The sequence below is a fragment of the Protopterus annectens genome, chromosome 14.part0 (genome assembly GCF_019279795.1).
Source record: "Protopterus annectens isolate FY-2018-M chromosome 14.part0, PAN1.0, whole genome shotgun sequence".
NCBI classification, from domain to species: Eukaryota; Metazoa; Chordata; order Ceratodontiformes; family Protopteridae; genus Protopterus; species Protopterus annectens.
In genome coordinates, this window is record NC_056748.1 from 25,194,731 (window position 1) to 25,218,895 (window position 24,165).

The following is a 24,165-nucleotide window of genomic DNA, read 5'->3' on the forward strand; positions in this document are numbered from 1 at the left end:
GTTAAACTTGTAGGTGAACTGTAAACCATACACCATGACTGTTTAGGACGAAACAAAAAGGGAAAAAGTAACCAAGTAGAACAATTTTTGCTCTTATTAGCATTTGTATAAAACATTGTGTGATATAAACTGCATATTATATATAGTAAAGTAATTTTGTGTAGTCTTCAGTTAGGGATATTTTAAATCTAGCGGAGGGGAGTCTTTTCAGTCACTTGTATGAACAAGTGCTGTTTTTCAGTTGCAAGAAATATAGGCTTTGCAGTATAACAAGAAACAAAAGTGCGAACAAAAGCAAGTTCAATGTAACATGCTGAGATGTTTGGCTGCTGGGGGTAATTGCACTGACTATATTATTGGTAGAACAAAGGTATGTTCTCTTATTTTTAGAAGGGTGAATGTCTAGATGAATACCCTTAGCTTAAGCTATAAAAAAAAAAAAGATATGTACTTACCATAATGTTCCATTTGTGTTGTCCATCTTCACTTATCCTTGACAAGTGGGTTCAGTTCTGACATTGGAACCGACTTGGTCTTTACTACAGCCCGCGAGAACCAAAAACCCTCGAGCTTTAAGTCCTATCCAGACTGTTCCTTCCCAAATGACCACAGATCAAGTTTACAGATAGAAAACTACAGAAAGAATAATCCCCAAAACACCTTTATACATACCATATCTGGTGTACATGAAAGAATGCATAACTAGGACCATAATTCGTTCCACCAAGAGGCCTGAATGGAAGGGGGATGGTGGATGGGGAGTTAAAGATAAATGAAGATGGACAACACAGATGGAACGTTATGGTAAGTACATAACTTCTTTATCTGATGTCAATCTTCATTTAATCCTTGACAAATGGGACAGAGTCCCCATCTACCTTAGATCTTGTGAGAACTCATAGAAGAATATTCCTTAGCACCATAGAACCAAATGAAACTCTTCCGCTAGAAACCAAATCCAATTTGTAATGAGTGATAAAGGTATGTGGGGTAGTCCATGTCATTGCTGCACAAATGTTGCCCATGAAGCCTTGGAATGAAAAACTGCTGAAGTAGCTATGGCTCTAGTAGAGTGTGTGTTAACAGGCATGGGCAATTCAACTTTCCTCTTGTATATGAATGAAATACAATCTTTTAGCCATCTAGATAAAGTAACCTTGGTGACTGGCTTGCCCATTATGGTAGCTGAAAAAGAAACAAATAAATTGGTCAGATTTTCTTATGTCTTTTGTTCTAAGAAGACAGAAGCATAATTGTCTAGGAACATCTAATAAATGCAAGCAGTATTCAACCTTTGTTTGAAAATTGGGAAATAATACTAGTAAACTGATTAATATTCATTTCTAATACCACTTTTGGTAAAAAGGTAGGATTCATTCTCAAGGATACCCTGTCTTTGTGAAAAATCAAATATGGTAGTTGCAAGATAAGGCTTGAATTTCTGAGATTCTTCTTGCAGAAGTAATCGCTACCAGAAATAGTTTTCCAAGATAAGAATTTCATGTTGCAGTTGGCAGCAGGCTCAAAGGGGGGATGCACTATTGTTTGTAACACTAAGTTTATGTCCCAAGGTGCAGATGGATTATTATAAGGTGGTTTTAAAATCAAGGATCCTTTTGAGAATGCTTCGCAAAGCTTATGAGAAATCAATGAATATTTTTTGAATCCATTATGAAAATTTGAAATAGCCGATAGTTGAACCCTAATAGTGGAGGAAGAGGCTCCTGCTTCAAAGAACAAAGCAAAAAATTCTAAGACTTTGTCGATATGAGCGGAGAAGGCCTCACTGTTATTACCTCGAGCCCAGAAGGAAAATGTCCTCCATTTACTTTTGCAGAGTTTTCTGGTGGAAGGCTTATGGAACACTAAAAGAATCCAATGAACTGGGGAAGATAGATTATTACACCTGGCAATCAATGGAACTGGAGAAGCCAGCTGTTTGCTTGAGGTTTTGAAGGTCTGGGTGAACTAATTCCTCTGGATGGGATTGGAAATGTGGATCTGGATCCACAGTCCATGGTCACTGAATCAGATAAGGCCAAAGAAAGGGGAACCAAATTTGTCAAGGCCAGAATGGAGCAATGAGGATTACTTTGCTCTTCAACCTGATTGCTTTCTTCAGAAATTGAGGAATTTAAGGGATTGGGGGAAAAGTGTACAAGAGTCCATAGGGCCAATTGTGCAGGGCAGTGTCCCTCAGGGATTCTCCCAGAGGGGGGATCAGGGAAAAGTACCTGTTGCACTTGTTTAGGGGCAATGCAAATAGGTCACAGCAAGGCTTGCCCCAGTGACGAAAAATCTTTTCTGCCACTTTGAGATTGGGAGACCATTTGTGAAGCAGGGAAATACATATGCTCAGTTTGTCTGCTATCACATTGGAACTCCCTGGAATATGCGTTGCTATTGGAAAGTGGCAGGAAGAGATTGCCCACTGCCAAACCTTAAGAGCTTCTTGACAAAGGGGGGTAAAGATCTGGTTCTTCTCTGTTTCTTGATGTACCAAACCAAAGACATACTGTCTGTTTAAACTGCAATAGTTCCCAAGGGGAGAGGAGTATGAAAAGCCTGCAACGTGAAAAACACCATCCTCTGCTCTAGAACACTGATATGCAAGTTGGACTCCAAGGGGAACCAAGTCCCTTGGGCAATCTGGCCCAGATAATGACCCACCCACTCCATCTAGGAAGTGTCCATGGTCACTATGGCTTGGGGTGGACAAGAGACAAAGGGGTGGGTCCAAGAGAATTTCTTCTGAATGAAGCCACCAATCCAGGTTTTTCTTTCAACGGCTGGTAATCAAAATCTAATCTGACATTGGTTGCTACATTACAGACCACTGAGATGCTAGAAGCCACTGCAGAATTCTCATGTGAAATCTTGCTAGGAGAAATAACGATATGGTCATTGCCTTCGAACGCAAGGCTTGTAGGACTAGTTGTGCAGCTACTCTCCTGTCTGACAATTTTTTGCACTTAGGTCCTTGATCTTTTGCAATCTTAGATAAGGTAGGGAGGCTGTGCAAGTACTGGTATTTAGAACTGCGCCTATGAAGTCTAAAGCTTGAGTTACAGTCAATTGTGATTTCTTGTAATTTACCGTAATCCCCAGGTTGGTGCAGATCTGGATAACGTAGTCTCTTGCTTGTTCTAGAAGAAGCCTTGTGGGAGCAGTAATGAGCCAGTTGTCTAAGTACAGAAACACCCGGAATCCTTGCAGCCACAAGTGACCTGCTACTACTGCCATGCATTTGGTGAATACCCTGGGGGCTTTGGTGAAACCAAAGATCACAGCTCTGAATAGGTAATGACCGACTCCCAACCGAAAGCAGAGAAACTTCCTGGAGCGCTTGTCCATTTTTATTCTGGTGATCTATCAAGCACATTCAATCACCTTTCCATAGAAATGGGAGAACAGACTGAACAGTGACCATCCGGAATTTTGTCTGTCGAACAGATTTGTTCAAAACACTTAGATCCAAAACTGGTCTCCTGTCCCCTGTCTTTTCTGGCACTAAAAAGAATCGAGAAAACTCCGGATTCTATCTGGTCTGGTGGGATCTCTTGGATGATTCTTTTTTCTACTAGTTTTTGTACTTCTAAAACTGCTGTTCCCTCTGACTGGGTGAAACATCGGGGATTTTCTTGCTATTGTGGGGAAGTAGAAGAAAATATATTGTATAGCCTCTGGTTATAATCCTCTGCACCCAAACATCCGAAGTTATCTGAAGCCAGGCATGTTGGTGGAGGGATAAACACCCCCCCCCCAACTGCCTCCAGAGGAAGGCAATCAGGCTTCCTTTCAGGAGCCCTGATAGGGCTTACCAGAAAACGCATCCCTGGAACACCAGTTTTGCAGACCACCTCTGCCCCATGGATGGAGTCTTCCACTAAAGTTCCCTCTTCTGCACCTGCCACGTGTGTCCTGGAAAGGTCCTCGGAACTTTTTGAACTACATTTTCTCATTCTTCTGGTGCCTTGAAAAAGGACCATTGAGGAGTAGAAAAGCATACGCCCGCTGCAGAAAGGGTCTTTCCATCCTTTTCACACCTGGACAACATTTCTTAAACTTTAGGGCCAAAAAGGGAGAATCCATCAAATGGGGCATTGACGAATGAAGTCTTGAATGGCTCCACAAATTCACACAAGTCCATCCAGGCATGTTTCCTTAGAACTATGCCCAATCCTGCTGCTCTAGTTGTCCCTTTGGCTGCATGTGTTATAAGCCTCATGGACGAATATGAAATGGACTCTCGGGTGGCCAACTAAGAAGAAACCTTATCTTGGACATCATCAAATATGACTCCTGACAGGGTATCTATAATCAGATCCCTTTGAAGTCTGGTGAAGTCTTTTTAAGACTGTAATGTAAAGGCCGATGAAGCATAAACCCACTTTCCAAACCTATTCATCATCAGATACTCTCTACTGGGAGGATGGATAGTGGAACTTTCCCCTGCCGGTTCTTTTTTTGTGGCTGCCGCTACCACCATGGCATCTACTGGCAATCCCTTTACACAAAACGGATGATTCTCTGGTGTGGTAAGAATTTTGTCTGGCCTCTTGGGGATGGGTTCTATGACATCAGGAGCCTTCCACACCCATGGCAAGATAAACGTAATGAAATCAGTAGGAGAAGTAAACCAAGAGGTAGATGGATGAGTGCCAAAGGCCTGCAGGTACAGTGATTTCTCCTCAGAGGGGCATTTGGGATGTCCAGCCACTTAAGGATCTCAAGGATAACTCCAAAGGTGACATTTCCCAGGGATGACAGTGGGGAACCTTCCCCTTCATTGTAATCAGTGTCCTTTGCAATGAATTCCTCTGGGGAATCCAAGTGTTTCCTTTTACACTTCCTCTTCTGGGGAACCTCCTCAGTGGGATGATATGAGATGTCAGAAGAGGACAAAACCTATATAGGTGAATCTTGCAGTTTTGGCACTCACTGTCCAGGTGTTGGAATTGGCTGAGACTCTGGGACGAAGGGGAGGGGTAGGAAGCTGCTCCATCTGGGATGGAGCCGAATGAATGCCTACAGTGGACAGACCCTCACCATGGTCTGGAAAGCTGATCCCCTCAAAGAGGGAAGGGAGTTCGGAACCAAAAAAAAGACTACCTCGGAATAATGGTCCTCCCCCCACTCCGAACAAACTACTCCCGAAGCCAAAGCCATGGTCGAGCTAACGAGTGCCAAAGCCCCAAGGTGCAGGGGACAGCTCTGAAAAAGCTGGATTTGAGTCCTGCCCCTTGGAGTCAACAATTTAGCCACGACCCCAAGAGTTTGCCAGCTCAGAAAGGGCCAAAGAGCTTAGGGTAGGGTTCAGCACCGGAGATAAAGACCTAGCCAGAACTGAAACAGTCAGCACTAGGAAAGTTGGAACCAGGATATCCAAGTCCTCAATGGAGGTCGAAGGAGGAAGACTAGTTGGAGTCAAAGAAAAAGGAAAGGTTTCAGCACCAGAAAGAGTTGGAACCAAGGACATATGTGTAAACCCCCTCGCTGCCAGGAGCTGATCTACCAATCGCAACACATCTGATTCAGTCAGGCTCTTGGCGGAACAAATAGACTGGGTAGAAGGGATCTAGATCATTCTAAAAAGAAGCTAGGTAACTGACCTCAAAGGGGTCAATATAAGGGGAGTAGCTGTTCCTAGGACAATCTAAGAATGAAAATTCCACACTTTCAGCCAGTGCTGAAGACACTGCCACTGGCGAAAGAGATGGCACCAAGACTATCAGTTCAGTGGTCTGGCCTTGGCTCGGTGCTGACAACTTTGACACCATTAGGAAGAAACTGTTAGCACCAAGGAGGAGGTCTGTACCAAAGAATCTTATAATGTCTGAATGGATTCCATAGAAGCAGAGGGAACCAACTTTTTAAACTTTTTAGTCAGGGCCTCTCTTTTCTTGGACTTGTAAACCTTCGAGGAAGATGAGGATGAGGACTTGGATGACACATCCATTTTGCTTAATGAGTCACGACCAGAGATGGCCTCTTCAAAGGCAGATTTTAATATGACTTTCAAAATTAACTTATTTTTTTCTTCCAACCAAGGCCCGGGTGACTGAAGCTATGGCAGATAGAACAATCTTTCTGTAAGTGCACCAAGCACAGGCAATACACACAAAGAGAATGCCCATCAGAATTTGGAAGCTTCCATTCACATTTCAGGCATTTCTTGAACCCAGAAGTGCCTCTGCCCTTATCATCCATGAGACCCAGAAAGAAACAGGTAAACATGACCACATACACATGCACAAACACTGTATACTCAGAGAAATTAACCACTATAGGTAGAAGTACACACACTTTCTTCTTACAGGTAGCTGTAAAGGAAAGGCAACAGTAAATATTAAAACTAAAAAAAGTAAAGTTAGATTAATACAGAAAAAAAAAATATAAGAAATAAATCACTCAGCTTGAGAGCTATCGCCGATGCATATGTCTCAGGAAGCAGCAAATGAGATCTGAGGTAATCTGGGAAGGAGATTTCTGGGTAGGACTTAAGCTTGAAAGAGTTTTGAGTTCTTGCAGGCTGCAGTAATGACTGAGTCGTTCCGATATCAAAACCAAATCCATTTGTCAAGGATTAAATGAAGACTGACAACATACAATCAAGTGTATTTTTGTAATCAAGTAGGCTTGAAAAACAAGACAAAATGATGAAAGACATGCAAAATGCCAAGTTTATTACATCAGCAATATTAGCTTGCTTTTCCCCCCACTAGCAAATGTTTAGTCGGCATCAAGAAGTTTACAGCTGAAGGCAGTTGAACATTCTGTTCAGAGTGAAAGTTACAAAGATTTTACTGCTGACTACTCTGTACTTGTCTGTAGTCAGTTTGGTGGCTATGGGGATATTGAGACAATATAATAATTGTTTCATGGTTACCAACAATCACGTAATCTTTAAAGAAACAGACACAGTATGCAAGAGGTGTACTAACAGAATGACACTGGAGGCCAAACTCTTGCATAAAATCGAATATCTGGTTGTCAAGACCATGCATGTAACATTCATCTCCCATAGCACAGACTAATGTATGCTGAGGCACTTAAAATCAATCTTCTTAAGCAACAAAGATTGCCTAGACTGCCTACTGGCAAAGCTATGCCTCAGCAAGCCGAAAGGAACTCAGAAAAAACTGCACATAACACTACACATACAGTCACACTCAATGCAGCCCCAAACACTTATCCCCCAAGGCAAGCAAACACACTTCCCATGATTCTCATTATAGGGAGCACTACTGTAAGGCATAGTGATCCCCCTCTAACAAGACAGAACAAGAAGATAACTGTTAGTTGCTTATCTGAATACAGGATCCACCAAATCACGCACGCACTCAGGTCACTACACCAGAGGTAACAGTATGACTCCATTATAGTTCAAGTAGGTATAAATGACCTGAGACATACCTCCCTGGACTATATGGAGAGAAACATTATGGAGCACTCAGACTACGTGTCTCAGGCTGGGATGAGCCTAGCAGTGAGCAGCATATTACCATCACTGAAGATGATGCCACAATGTAAGCAAAAGGTGACTGATTGTTAACAACTGGCTGTCTTTCTCGTGTCGTTCTAAAGGGATCCAATATTTTATCGTCTTGGAAGGACATGGCTAACAGACCACATTGCTTTAAGGGTGGTCTGCACCTGTTCCCACTAAGCTTTTGAATACTGGCTAAAGCTTTATGCACCCCCATAGTGCCCTTTTTTAAAGCTAAACTGACAAACCTACTGAGATAGCAAAATCATCTCAACTGATCCTCAAGGTGTTACTGCTCAATGCCAGGAGCTTAATAAATAAAATTACTCACTCTACAAGCCCTGCTCACACTCGAGAATATGGACATCTGTGCAGTTACTGAGACATTGTTTCAAGTGACAGAAAATACTCCAGTAGTGCAAGAGTTCAGTGTCTTCCACACTTATAGACCAGTAGCTGCACAAGGGCTAAAGGTGGAGGTGTCTTGATATACATCAATAACCAGCATACCTCTAGGTTGGCCAAATAGGATGATGCACTGGAGGTCCCCCATGTGCAGATCACAATAGATAAAAACTTGTACCATATCCTAGCTAGTTAGAGGTTATCTTCCATGCCCCATGAAGGAAATAATGCATACTTGGACCTACTGAAGACACAACACCCAACCTAACATCTTAATCATGGGAGACTTTAATTACCCCTCTATAAACTGGGAAACCTACAAGGCCTCAAATTTACAGGCTCTGAGATTCATGGACTTCATAAATACAAACACCCTTGACCAAATAGTGAATACGCCACTAAAGGATCCAAGATACCGGACCTCATTCTCACAAATAAGGGAGACAGCTGCACCACACAAACAATGTCTCATCCCTGGTAAGGTCTGACTATAAAGCTGTCTCCTTCAAAATCAAAATCAACTCTAACTCCCAGTAAAACCAGTAACAGTTAAGTATTCCAAATTCAATGCCTTTCCAAACCCTAAGAACACAGCAACCTATGCTGAATTGCTCGCAGAAATTCTGCACAACCATGTCAATTGCTACATAGAGGATGCTGTACCTACCAGAAGCAAGCACAGAGCTGGCCCAGAAACAAACTGGCCAGTGGCATCTCAAATTAAACGGGATATACTACAAAAGTAAAGAAATAATGGCAAAAATCAGGAAAAGTAATTTCCATACAGATTAAAAAAAATTCTCATCAGACTAAATAGGCAACTAAGAGGGCTTATGTCAAACAAAGCTAACTATGAGGGTAACACAAAAATCCAGGCAGAGTGGCAAACCCAACTAGTCCAAGTGCAGTGACCTGGTAGCCAAAAAATGAAAGTAGAGCAAAGATAATGATGATATTAATGTTGTCATTCATGCCTGGGGGTCTATTGGCGTTCAGCCTTAGTTGCCAGAGAAGTTCTCTGTATTCCAAGGCTGTCTCCCAGTCACCCCCTCTGGCATCCCCCTGTCTCCCAGTCACCCCCCTCTGGCATCTGGCACCACTTGTTCTAAAACTAAAAACCTCAATTCATAGTTGGGGCATGTTAGGGAATGTTTAAAAAGGCATTTATCATCAGCGTTCTTAAAAACAAAATGGCACGCTTGTGAGGTTTCTGGGTTTTAGACAGTGTCATCACACATTGTAAATATATACATTTTTAACTGTTTTTTTAGATATTTATTATTGTAATTACTTTTTAATAATACAAGAATATATTTATATTTTCTTAAACTATCTAACAAATTCTCTTAGTGTAACATTCTTACACATTTTCAATGTTCTTTAATGTAATCCTATTTTTATTGTAGTGACATTCCTTTATTTAACCCTGTTTTTGGTTGTGGCACTGTTTTATTTAATTCAAGTTTTTAACATACTACTTTTCAGCGACACCCTTGGCTTGGAGATGTTTTTTAATTGCATTATTCTTTAATTGCATCATTCAGTTGCTATATTGAATTGCAATGCTTAACTAATTAAGCAATTTAGTGATTTAGAAATGACTATTTAATGTGACCATTTGGCTTCTTTAAAATTAACTTGAGGAAGCTCAGCATTAAGCTGAGCGAAAGCGCTTGTTATATCGTTTTGTTCATTTGATGTGAATAAAGATCTTAACTTGGATTATCTTCGCTCTACTTTCATTTTTTGGCTACCAGGTCACTGCACTTGGACTAGTTGGGTTTGCCACTCTGCCTGGATTGTTGTGTTTCTCTGTCACGCTTCGGATTTTTTCATTGTTTTAACTATGAGGGTAAGATAGCCTCCCAGGCAAAACATAACTACAAGGTCTTCTTCAGCTATGTCAGAAACGTCAACTGCAGCATACAGCAATGTTCTGAACTGGGGGTTCATGGTCTTACATTCACCAAGCCTGGTAATTTAACAAACCTGTTAGTGGACAAATTAATTTCCAATTTTACCCCCTTTCATCCCCAACCATCCCTTAAGAAAAACCCTCAAACATAACCCCTCCAACTATAACTAGGGAACATATACTGGCTAAGCTCGCTAAAGCCAAGAACACAGCCTCAATGGGCTCCAATAACATTCTGGGATGTCTCCTTAACATTCTAAAATATGACTTATCAGGACCCCCCGCCCTGAGTCACTAATTAACCACAGTCTTAAAACAGAATGGAGTACCAGATCAGTTATCCCCCTTCATAATGGAGGACCTTCAACAGATTCTGGAAACTACAGACTCATTAATATGACTAGATTTACTTGCAAAGCCATGGAAAGAATTATTATGGACATTAACAAGGATATAGGAGACCTACTGACATTAGCTCCACCCTAGTCTGGCTTTGTCAAAAGAAGGTCATCCTTGCTGAATGCAGTGAACTTCTTTAAAAAGGTGACTAAGGCAATGGCTGAGGGGAAAAAGCAATGCATACTGCCTACCTAGAACTGGCTAAAGCATTTGAAATATTCCACTTGGACATTGTCAACAAACTTATGGAACTAGGCAGCTAGGTGGCTCACAGAAAGGTCTAGATGTTAGGACCAGTGAAGGCCACTTCCACAATGAGGCTGGTCACCATTAGAACCACTCAGGACTCTGTTCTGGGCATGCTCCTTTTGGGCATCTACTTCTTGGTGGTCAAAGGTAATGTCAAAGGCTTCTGGCTGACCAAGTTTGCATATGATTGCAAACTGGGAGCAGACACTGAATCTCCCCCCAAACAAATTAAAACACCCCTCAGTAAGGTCTAACACAGACACAGTCTTGGTATCAAAGCCATGGCTTAAAACGTAGTACCCAGAAATGCATTAAAGTACCTTTTGGGAAGTCCGCCACCCCTGGTAAGTATTTCATCAATAAGACACCTGTAAAAAATATTCATTTAGACAAGGACCTGGGAACTCATGTAGATAGTAAACTATCCTTACAAAAACATGTCTCCAAGGTTGTAGAAAATCCTTCTATGTTAAGTTATAAGGGCATGTTATCTAGGTCCACAGAGGCCAATGTACCACTGTACTTGGCCTTTATCAGACCGAATCAGAGTATAAAGTCCCATTCAGTATGCACCTGACCAGACTCGTAGTAATTGGAACATCCACAAAGGTTTCTTACAAAAAATAATACAAGGAGTAAAACAATGTCCTATGCTGATTGCCACAAAGCCCTGCCCCTTTACTCAGTATCAGACACTTCTGAGAGGTGACCTTTGCACGAAGTACAAGGCATCCCTGGCCCCTGTTTTCAGCATCAGAACTACATCATCAAAGGACGTAAATTTTGCTTGTGACACAAAAAGGAAAGTTTCTCTGAGAATTCCCATTCTCTGGAAGGAGCTCCCCATCCATGTGAAGCAGAGTTCTTCCCTAACCCTATTTAAGCACAACTTGGACCAATGGATGGGTAATCAGAAATTTACCCCAGTGCCTATGTCTCTGATAGATGCAAATTTGTGGGTCACATTTGAGTTCCACTACTAGGCTTATAAGGGTCCTAGTGGTTGTTAGCCTAGTATACACCTATGAACTATGAACATTTACATGGAGAACAGCTGTCTGCAGGTGCAAGCAATTAATCTTGGGAGTTCTGAGCATTCCTTACTGCAGGAATTCAAAATTTAAAGGCACAATGGGATGCAATTCAGTGAAAAATAAAGTCTGAAATTATGGGAAATGCATAAGAGATAGCAGCCTCCCTGGTAGTCTTATTACTTTAATAAATGTAATTAAATAAAACTGAATCATCCACTGTTCTATTAAAGATAGCCAGTGCACTTTTTCTTAAGGCTAAAAGTTAATGTTTTTGTTTTTCACATCTGGGAGGGGATTATCAATAAGAAAAGAATAGACATCAATCAGTGTAAGTGGGAATGCAAGATGTAGCATGCACTTCTGCATGGATAACCTTAATTTTAGGTCGGGTACTGCCTGACGGCACAGCTTTCAATTTGGGGCAACTGTTCCTATCTGGCGGGTTAAACAGTTTGTATGTGTGTATATGTGTTCTAAGTTAACAGTGGACAGGGGTACTCTGATAATTTATTCAGGTTTTTTTGGAGGGTTTTCTTTAAAGGAGAACTGCACCTGCACACTGAAAAAGCATATTTACAGACGTTTCCTACATTTTAACACGATTTTTGGACTCTATATACTTTTTTATATTTTTAAATGTAATTTCAGATTCTGTCCACATGGGGTCCAGCATCTTGACTTTTTAGTCTACCTCTAGGTATCCCACATTGCAGTGTTTGGCTTTAACATATTACATCATAGCCTCTAAGCACCTGTCAACACATTGACTTTACATGTGTTTTCATGTATACCCTGCTTTTCTTACACTCAGTCAGGTTTAATTACCATTTCTTGCCTTTCAATTACTACTTCAAAGACAAACGCAGAACAGTATTCTCGGTGTCAGTTACTTCTTTTTCTTTCTAAAGTGGCCAATTTTCATTATTTTGTTATGTCTGAGTTGTAGTCTTTAAACTTGTCTCCACTCTACCAAACACATCCCCTTTGTATTTGTCAAAGTGGCAAATTTAAGCTGTTTGCTGCTGAGATTGACAGATCACAGCAGGAAACAAAGTCTGTGGGCTGAGAATACTGTTCCATGTGATTATTCCCATTTGTCTTTTTGTGATACATTTTAATAAAAAAAAATATTACTCTGTGTGAATGTGTTCACTATTAAGTTTTATTCTGGAATATAAACAGCTACTATCTGAACCAGTGCGCCCAAATGATAGAATGTGTGTGTGTGTGTGTGTGTGGGGGGGGTGTTAGATTTGGATGTCAATGCAGGAAACAGTCTAGCACCTCTCTTAATTAGGGTTATTCTTACCAGGTCTACCTTCTGAGATGGCTATGTAGTTATTAGTCTTCCATTTCCCAAGATCTGGTAATAGCTATTATTTTAGAATATACTGGACAAATCAGCTTCTAGTTGTGTCCATTTATTATTTACAAGGCAGATGTTCATGCATCCAAAAGAAATGTCTTTGTTAGCAGTAGGAGGAACAGCTTGACAAACATGGCCAGGGTTGAATTCAACATCATCATCATCAAGAATCAATGTTCTATCTAGCAATAGTCAGGCAAGCTTTAGTGGTTTAAGACAGGTTTTACAAGGGATATTCTTATTTGGGCATTTAATAATGAAGACAAATGATTTTTTGGTGGAGGGATTAGGATGGGGTTGTATTCTGAATGCTATTTAGGTAAGTTGTCTACTAAATAAAATGATTTAGGACTTGCAGACTGTTTGAGGGTTTGCTGCGTGTGGAGGGTTTGCATGTTTACAGAAGTAGTAATATATGAAAGTAGGAAAAGAACAGGCAGCAGAGATGGTACAAAAAGGAAGATTTGACTTGTACGTAGCTACTGAACACCCTACATGCAGCAAGCTGTGGAATGACTGTTCTGCATTATTGGTGGGAATAAAGATGAAAATTTACAATGTACACTTTCTTGCGTTTGGTCAGTCACATATGCCTTCTCTTACTGATGTAATTTTGTTTACAGGAGGTTACAGCCTGTAATGGATTTTGTTGCAACCAAGCTGAAATACAATGCAATGGACAGTACTCCATTCATACAGTTAGACTGACTGTTACCGAAGGTGGGAGATTTCTGCCACTGTGTGCAGCCTTTTAGTAGTATTGTTGAAAACAAACATAAACGGATCACTATTTGATTACTGTAGGGATTTCTGCATTGGTGAAGTATTTTGCTGTAGGTTGTACTTCCTGCATTTGGGCAAACACTTCCTCAGTCTTAAGTGGGGTCTGTCTTCATGCTTCACTTTTATAAAAAAAAATACTATAGACAGTACCTCTGCATTTGGTTAGTCAGATGCATATACGACTGGTAGTGCATCTGTAATAATTGTGGAGCAAGAGATATGACATCTTTGTTATGGTAAGAAGCAAGACTGTTATTTAGAAATGATCATGCATAGTAGTATACAATCATTTATTTATTTAACAACACAAATGTGCTCAAATTTGACCCTAACAAGATACAGCCCCACCAAATTTGAGTTAGCTTCATATATTCAACTGTTATCTGCTGTTCCAATTCCAACAACTGTCACTGGCTATACAGTCACATCAACTAAACTACTGTACACTGACTAGTCTACAACCTCCTCCACATTATCATGTCTTCAAGAGTATAAAAATGACACCAACTGCACTAAAGGTGATGTAGCCATGTCACCTAAACTTAAAACAAACTACAAAACATGTAACAGATGACATCATAAAAAAGGCCTTATACCACTATCTCAAAAGCAGATGAACAGACCTCTTAGAACAATTAGGAAAGCTGAACATGTTAGATAAAAGTACATACATACAGAAATGGGAAAACTTATAAATTCGAAGGAATACTTTATCAAGACAAATAAAGCATAGTCTCTTGCAAGAAAAGACAACTGCAGAATACCAGAAAAAGAAATAAAAGAATATTTCAGTTAAGTACTTATTTCCCCTATGAAGAAAGAATAAAAAGGGTGATCTGTATTTCATTTATTGTTTGTTAAATGTGAAGGTGGATTTGTCAAAGGCCTTTTTTAGCCCTGGCCAAGTCCACAAGCAAATATAACAGCATTATATCACAGACATAACTAAGCATTAAATGACAATGTGTAATAAACAACATACAAGTACGAAGGCATGAACAGACCATACTGGATTTCTGATGATTAATGCTCATTTTGATCTGAGTGCACCAAGTCCAAATTGAAGCAAAATCAGTTTGGAGAGCAGAAGTAAACCTATTAGTGGATTTAAAGGCCTTGGTTAAGACAATTTCACTAGTACACATTAAGCAGTTAGTGCTGGGAGATTCCAGGGTAAACTTTTAACGAAAAGTGAAAAACAAAAATAATAGTTCAAGTACCGAAATTGGGAGACTTATTTGGTAAGTAAACATATTTTGCTGTTTCTTATGACACTAAAGACTATTACTAAAGTATTTTTTTTAACCATAAAACATCATCAAAAGTAAACTATAATCTGCTAATCTGTCAGGCAAGAGACTGTCATCCACTGTTTAAAAAGGCTTTTTATATTTAAAAAAGAAGGCCTCAGGTAACAGTCCATTTCCCATGTCGGTGTACAAAATTTTGGTCCACAGACAAGATAACATCATGAGAGAGAAGATGTAATCTGTCAATCAAGAGACTATGATTCAAAGGCTCTTTTTATATCTAAATAGATGTTTTCAATTAGTAATCTATTCTCCATGTTAGTATCTGTTTGATGAGGACTACATTTGGGCCTGAAATTCCTTTTGTTTATATAAAAACTATATTAGAAGACTCATTCCAGAGTTGGGTGATGTAATCTTTGGCAGTGGAACAATTAGAAGCATGCTTGAAATTGTGGTAATGCTCTTGTAGAAAGATTTACAGTAGAAGATGTATGTTAAAGGCTTAACTAAGACAGGGTATCCTATACTGAGATTTTTCGGATACAGATAATAAAAACTGAGGTTAGTACTTGTAGTTTATTTTTGGAGGATGTCTTCAACAGTCTTATTAACTGATTTGAAGTAGCACTGAATCATCTTGTGCAAAAAGGTATAGAAGGGTTTACTGACTGGTTCAAACTGAATAATGAGTTCAGAGGTGGTGGTGAAGAAACTAATTACTTTATGGCATTGAGCATTTTTGTGTTTAACTTACCCACAAGAGTACAAGACTGCACAGACAGTCCAAAAAAGTCACAATGTAGTTATCTTTCCCAGTACCTCCTGACACTAATGTATCAGCAGTCAAATATACAGTGCAGGAGAGCTTGACATAGGGAAAAAATATTCACAAAAAAATTATGGCCTGACTTCACTTCCAAACTAGACTAGTCTATGTACAGGCCATGAAAAACAGACCAAGGCACAAATGTTTGGAGGTCAGCTGAACAAAAGACTAATCTGATATGCATTATATATGCTACCTTTTAAAGAATTAATCTCAGGCCTGCATGAAAGAGGTGGCACTGGATGGAAGAACAGTTATACAAACAAAAGAGAACAGAAGTAATACAGGATCCCAAATTGTGTTTAATGGACCTTTTAATTGGTCCATCACATACATTTGTTCAATTTACATGCATTGTTTTGTTGGAGCTTTTCTCCCCAGGCCTCTGCTGAAAATGGGCTCTCAGAGCCCAGTGGACTATCCCAGTAATCAAATGCCAATAAATAAACAAAATTACATGTTTCTAGACTGCAACATTCTCACTTTGACCCAATTGTTCATCAGCATACAATATTGATGGCTACTGTCCATTTCCTTCTGATGTTTTGAAAGTATTAAGCCAGAGTGGAAATAATTTAAGGAAAACTCTTAATATATTGTACATCAGCACATATGATAAAGTTTTACATCCTTGTCCTATAATCGATTCTGCCAAATCAGCATCAGTCTCCATCAGTATCACTATTTTATTTAATTATTTTATTTTTTGCCCTTTTTTCCTCCCCTTTTTTCATGTGGACAGCTATCCCAGTGTCCCATGTCCTTTTGGAGTCTGCCATGCTACCACTCCAAACTACCCCTGGTCCAATGCCCACAAAGTTTGCCAGGGTCAGCAAGCATCCTAAGAACATCCTGGGTGGTCACACTGTCAAATCACCCACAAGGGATTACACTTTATGGCCTACCTCTTGTTATTTCCCCCTCCCTTCAAAGACCTTGCAGTACGTCTGAGGGGCAGGGATGCAGTGGAGATGTACAGTGTATTGCCCTGCCTCCACACCAGCTCAGCCAAGTCTTCACCCTGTTACCCTCTTACAGACATGCTTCCTGATGCACCATCGCTAGCCTACACCAGAGATCGACACAAGTGACACCCACAGATCTGCCCATCTACCCCAAGATGGTAATGCACATCCCTCCCCTGCCACTCCTTCAGTTGCCCTAGCTGTTAACTGAACCCAGATCACCTGGGACACAGTCAGGGCTTTATCCCTCCACATCACCAGAGTGGCAGCATCACTACTTACATGATAATGTCACCCTTATGTACTACTCCTACTCCTCCTACTCTTACTACTACTCCTCCTACTCCTACTACTCTTACTACTACTACTCTTACTACTCTTACTCCTCCTACTACTACTCCTCCTACTACTACTCCTACTCCTCCTACTCTTACTACTACTCCTACTACTACTACACCACATACCTTTGCCTGCCGGTACTGTCTCATACAAAATAAATGCTTTAGGTAAAAAGCAGCTTAATCAGAGACCATTTTTAATCAGGTTTAGAAAACAAAACATGGTATAAAGAATTATTAGTCACATTTTCCAATAGTGATTTCCTAGTTATTCATAACTTTATATTTACCACACCCAGGAATGATTTTATAATATATTCACAAGTTCATTACTGATATTTTAAATTATTTACAACACTTGTAATTTTTTTAACTTCTGTTTTTTTTTTCTCCTCCTTGACAACTAATCAGCCCTGTCATGCTCACATTCTGCCAGCCAATGATGTAGTGGGGAATGACAGCCAATTTGTTGGTAGCATTCTGGCAGGAGGGGGTATTTCTGAAGTAGACCCCTTCCCTTGGCAAAAACAGATGGGCCAGCAATGCTGGTCCTTATGGTAACTGTTATTTAACAGTCTACAAGTAAGCACCATTTCCCAAGCATATCTTTTGCTACAGTGCTTTGGGTCTCTGTGAAATGGCAACAGCAGAGTGAGCCAGACCACCTCTCTCCCTTGGATGGGTGTGCTGGCAATGGTTTCTCACCCTTACCATCCACACCACTGAGCTGCCTCATCAATAAACTAATTTACTGCTACAGTGCAGTATGTTATAACCTACCTGTAAAAGAGTTTGGATCAATGCAAAAGAACCACTTTGGAGGAATTCATGAAGGAACTGTGCCATATATCGCAATACCTTTTTTGTAATCAGCAAACACCCTAACACAGTGTTGCATGGTGCTCTAGCATGAAAATGTGCAGCACCGCATAGGGCTGGCTCCATGGCTATCCTGAATGCTAATGAAGCAGTCCAAGGGAGAGACGCATGCTAATTAGCCATGTGCTGTCTCCCCCAGAAATGCCTCCAGTAAGGCAGCTATTTAGATTAGCATTGCCATCCCTCACCATGTCATAGTAATGAACACAGTCAAATGGCTATAATCAACTACTGAACACAACCATGGTATGGGTATGGGGGGTGGTGAAGGGCCACTAGACATTAGGAATTCTACAAATGTGCCATAATGGTACATAAACTGTTATGGTACTCAGTGGGTGGGGGGGAGGGGGGGGGGGACAGTCACCACCAGAGCAACTTAAACTATTACAGTAAAAGGTGGTGAGGGGGAACCACAAAAGTGAAGATGAGACAGAGGGACATGTACAGTGACAGTGATGTGTTTGTCTTTAAATGTGTACTTGTGTGTTCGGAACACTGTGTGGGGAAACGACAATGCCTACATGCTCAGAAGTTTACTACCATGGCATGCAGATCAGCACATCGCTGTAGCGATTCAGAGACATGCAATTTAGCTGATAATGATAAATTACCTCATCGCAGCTAATATGTCTCTGAATCATAAATTACCGTCCTGTGGGAGGAGGGACTTTTTAGCATGAGCAATATAGCTTGCATTACATCGTTTAATGAATTCCTGGATCAATCTTTTTCTGTTCAGGTATCAAATAGAAACATTAAATATAAATGGCATTTTCATTTGATTCTTAATTCACTATATATATATATATATATATATATATATATATATATATATATATATATATATACATACACATACACAAAATTATGACCAAGAAACGAAAAATTATTTTCACCTGTCTCGGTCTCTAACTCTTGATTGCCTTTGTAGCGGCAATTAAACACTAAACTTTGACCTAATGTACACTTCTAATGTGTCACTATACAGAGAGGGCAACTCCACATAACCAGTTTATTACTGTATTCTATTCATTCTGTGAAATACCACAACATTTTTAGAGAACATAAAAATCAAGAAGAGTAAAGAAAAATACTCATTATTAAAAATATTTACCTGTGCATTTGTGTTAGCCCTTGTTGTGGCGTCACCAGTCCCAAATGTCATTTTGCAATTGTCTAGCCACTGAAAAATACATAAAAATGTGAACCTGTTAAGACTGCACTACAAAACAGCTACTTCCAATGTATAACATATTAACACATTTTTACTTTATTGTGAGATTTTCTGAAACCGTAATAGATATTCTATATATTCCACTTGTATGACAAAGGCTTTCTCCAATTGATGGGGCAGTTTCCAGCTTCAAATAGCAGACTGCCTTTGGCAAAAGTGACACAGGGATAAAATGGTGCACAGTACTTAGTTGTGTGATTAATACCCATTTCATCAGCAAAGTACTTCAGTGAAGTTGACCTCCCCCTGAAATGCTTCAATCTCAAGGGGTAGCTTATCAAGATGTACGTGTATTTCCCTGCAAATATGATTATAATGGGTTTGCCTGCCCATTAACAATCAAGGTTATCTTTTAACTTATTTCACTGAAGTGGAAAGTGGACAAAATAGTCCATCTTATGAACCATATCCACTCTGTATTCACTATCCACTAGTGATCCAAGGCAAGGGCTGATCTGTAGTCTACATACTTCTAATGCCTAGAACCAAAACACACCACAAGTACAATGAAAAAAGACAGAAAATTGAACTGTAAACTCCAGCAAGACCATTTAGGCAAAGTTTTCAGAAAATAATATAATTTTTACATCAAACTAGGGAGGGGCAGAAATCACAGTAACAATCAGATAGCAGAACCAAGTTTACAATAAGTGACAACCCAATCAATGTAAGTACTTAAGTTTTTACACATTGTTAACAAGAGAGAGATAAACTACTAATAGTGCCTATAATCAAGGATCCTGGAAAATTAATTTTGGAATGCTAGAACTACAGCACAAAATATAAGAAAACTTTTTATCTCTGTTTTTCCTTAGGAAGATAAAGCTTTAACTTATGTTTTCCCAATATTAATTTAGTGCTACTGAATTTTAATTTGTAACTGTACTACAGCACCAGCTGCGGAGGTTTTTTTCTGGGTCACTCAATGAACGAAGTGACACATTTAGAAGAAAGCAACAGCGAAGACGCAACTACTGTCAAGACCAAAAAGCACACATTTAAAGTAATCTGTATTACCACATGCTTTACTCCAACTCTGATCAAATTATTGGGAGGATTGGGGTCTTCAGAACTTCAGCAATGGCCAGCGAGCATAGATCAAACGGGAAAAATTATAACATATGAATACTAAATACAAAATGACAAAAAAAGCAACAAAAAGTACAGTTTTGTACCTACCATAAATGTAGATGTTCAAAGATCCACATTGCTGCAGTCCTTACACTTGGGTAGTCCGCTGTCCTCGGTCGGCCCGAATATCAAAGTATTAGGCTGACGTCGGTCAAGGCGCTTAAGACTGACATCAGGACATCAGGGTACAAATGCGCATGACCGACGTCATATCCTCAGTCTTTTCTTGCCCCAGATGTCAGAAGACCCTAAAAGGAAAGGTCAAAACCAAAAGACAGCAAAAAACAACCAACCACCCTTGCACTAATCATATGTACAATATATACAATATCCACAATATTCACAACCCAAACCACACAACCGCCTCTAACTACAGAGGGGAAGGAGGGAGGGTAAACTGGACTGCAGCAATGTGGATCTTCGAACATCTACATTTATGGTAGGTACAAAACTGTACTATGTTCTTCATCTCACATTGCTGCAGTCCTTACACTTGGGTAGAATCCCAAAGCAGAGGTAAGGGAGGATGGCAAAACTATAAAGCAGTAGGAGCTGCCAAAATGCCCTGTAAAATTGCAGTGGCAAAACCAGCCCTAGATTTAGAGTAAAGTGGAAGGTGGTAATGCTTAGAGAAAGTATGCACTGAACTCCAAGTAGCTGCCTCCAAAATATCTTTAGTTGCCACCCCTAAAAAAGCTGTAGAAGTGGCAGTAGCCCTAGTGGAATGAGGCCTAATCCCAGGTGGAATCTCCTTACCATGATGGGAATAACAGAAAGCAATACAAAACCCAATCCACTTAGAAATAGTTTGTTTTGACACAGGCTTGCCCTGAGAACCCAAAGCAAATGAAACAAATAACTGCTGAGACTGCCTGAACCCTTTAGTTCTGCTCAAATAATATCGCAACTGCCTGTGTATATCCAAAGTGTGCAAAATCTTTTCCCCTTTATTTTGGGGGTTTGCATAAAAAGTAGGCAAATGAATAGTTTGGTTTAAGGCCACACTAGAAACCACTTTAGGCATAAAGGAAGGATTAGTACGCAAAGATACCCTATCCTTATGGAAAATTAAGAAAGGCTCAACCGCCATAAGGGCCTGTAATTCAGAAACCCTTCTCGCAGAGGTAATGGCCAACAAAAAAGCAGTCTTCCATGATAAATATTTCAACTCGGCAGTAGCTGCAGGCTCAAAAGGTTGTAGAGTGAGTTTCTCCAACACAAAATTGAGATCCCAAGCAGGAGTAGGAGCTCTACGTGGGGTCTTATATTCTTTGCCCCTCTAAGGAATTGCTTAAACAAAGGATGAGAAAACAATGGTGGGTCACAGTCATAGTGAGCAGAAATTGCTGCAGCATGAACCTTAATAGAAGAGAAGGACAAACCTTTGTCCAGTAACTCAGTAAGATATTGAAGAGCCACACTTAAATTAGGCTTAGAAATATCAAATTCCTTTGCTGTACTCCAAAATAAAAATCTCTTCCATTTATCTGCGTACACTTTCCTTGTACTAGGCCTTCTGGCCTCCAAAATAACATTCAAAACTTGCTGTGGAAGCTGAGACCCTCCAGGGTTTAAAACAGAATATGCCAGGCTGTTAGGTGAAGAGAGTGAAGTTTGACATTGAGTAAATGACTGTTCTCCTGAGACAGCAGGTGTGGAATCGAAGGCAAAGGCCATGGAGGCTCCCGTACCAGACTTCTCAGTAATGGGTACCAGTGCTGTCGAGGCCAATCTGGAGCTATTAAAATCATCTTTGGCTTGTCCTGTCTGACCTTCAGGAGTACCTTTGGGAGGAGAGGCAGAGGTGGAAAGGCATACACATGAAGATTGCTCCAATTGAATGAAAGAGCATCCACTTTCCAAGCTGTGGGATGAAACCTTTTTGTGCAAAACTTTGGCAGCTGGTGGTTTAGTGGAGAAGCGAACAGATCTATGTCTGGAGTTCCCCATAACACTGTCAATTTCTGAAAGACACGAGGATCCAATTTCCACTCGTGGGGATCCATAATTTGTCTGCTCAACACATCTGCTAAGGAGTTCTGTGCTCCCGGCAGAAACCTTGCCTGAAGATTTAGCTGTAAACTGAGAGCAGTCTCCCACAAAATCATTGCTTGTCTGCATAGAGGATAAGAATGAGTTCCCCCTTGCTTGTTGATGTACCACATGACAGTTGTGTTGTCTGTTAGAACCAACACCTGCCCTGGAAGAAGTAAATCCTTGAAAGCTATTAATGCAAATTGGACTGCTAACATCTCCTTCAAGTTGATATGTAGATGTTGAAGTCTGGCAGGCCACGTGTCTTGTACCCACTTTCCATTTAGATGAGCTCCCCAAGCTTTGTCTGAGGCATCTGTCGTTAGAATCTGACTCGCCTCTGGCCGGGTCACAGAGAGTCCCTTGTTTAGGTGACATTCCTGAGCCCACCACAAAAATTCCTTTTGAATGCAAGGTATTATCTGAATGACAGTGTCCATATCTTGGCAGTGCTGTGTCCATACATTTTGAGATACCATTGTAGCTTCCTCATATGCAGTTTGGCATTGGGAAGCACCAGAATACAAGATGCCATGAACCCCAAGGCTTGAAGGACTGTCCTTGCAGTCAGCCTGGACTGATGAGACAATTGATGGAAGTAAAGAGAAAGATTCTTTTGTTTGTCCGGGGTCAAAAAGGCCATCTGGGATGCTGTATTCAGTCTCACACCCAGAAAGCACATGTCCTGAGAGGGTACTAGACTGGACTTTATTTCGTTCACAGAATACCCCAGGCATCTTAGCACTGCTATCACATATTGTAAATGAAGAAGAAGTTTGTCCTTTCCTTGGGCCAGAATCAGGCAATCGTCCAAATAAGGATAGATCTGTATTCCTCTTAGCCTGAAGAAAGCTATCACTGGAGCCAGAACCTTCGTGGACACTCTGGGCGCAGTAGATAAGCCAAAGGGCAATGCAGAGAACTGATAATGAGAAGTCCCAGCCCGAAAACGCAGATACTTCCTGCAACTTAGCCTGATAGGAACATGAAGGTAAGCCTCCTTGAGATCCAGAGTCACCATCCAGTGATCTTTGCCCAGCAGAGGTAAAAGCTGTTGTAACGTCAACATTTTGAACTTGGGAATGTCCAGATAAGTGTTGAGGATAGATAAATCCAAAATTGGTCTCCACGTGTTCCCCTTCTTTGGTACTAGGAACAGGCGAGAATAAAATCCTAGGCCCACTTCTGGCAGAGGGACCGGTTGTATGGCCCCTATTTGAAGCAGCAGAGAAATTTGTTTGTGAGCCTCTAGTCTTTGCTGAGGAGGAACGTCCGGCATGCCTTTGAAAGGAGGCAAGGTATGGAAATAAAACTTGTAACCTTGGTGTATGATATCCAATACCCATCTGTCTTGGGTAATCAAACTCCAATTTTCCTTGAAGAGTGCCAACCTTCCTCCCAAAGGTGCTGCCAGGCAAGAAGGTTCTGGCAGCTGAAAAGGTAGGTCATTGGGCCTGCTTACGAAAGGACTGGCCCCTGCCCTCACCCGAAGATTGTGCAGGTGAACTCCCTGTTCTCGGTCTGAAGGAGCTCTGAGCTCTGCCCCTACCACGTCTAGATCTACCCCTAGACTGTGAATCATAAGAAGGATCGTCCACCCCTTAGCAGGCCAATTCCTACTAAACTTCGGAGGCTGAACTTGCAAAAAATCTTTAACAGCCTGCATAGACTTAGCCTTGTCTTCCATTTTCTTCAAGACTGACTCTACAGGTGAACCAAACAACACATCAGACTGTAAAGGAGCATCCAAAATCCTTGTCTTAACATGGTCAGATAAATTCTGATCCCTCAGCCAGGCGTGCCTGCGAAGAACTGACCCAGTGGCAGCCACCCTAGACGAGGCCTGTACAGCATCAAAACCA

At 40.6% G+C, this 24,165-nt stretch overlaps 1 protein-coding gene across 1 annotated transcript in view; it reads right to left on the reverse strand.

Annotated features, from left to right (window-relative positions):
- FRYL (FRY like transcription coactivator) overlaps positions 1 to 24,165 on the reverse strand; it is a 3,917,685-nt gene that overhangs the window by 136,123 nt on the left and 3,757,397 nt on the right. The window contains exon 58 of the mRNA XM_044055727.1: positions 19,019 to 19,087. Coding sequence (XP_043911662.1) covers positions 19,019 to 19,087 — 69 coding nt within the window. The remainder of the gene's footprint in view (positions 1 to 19,018; positions 19,088 to 24,165) is intronic.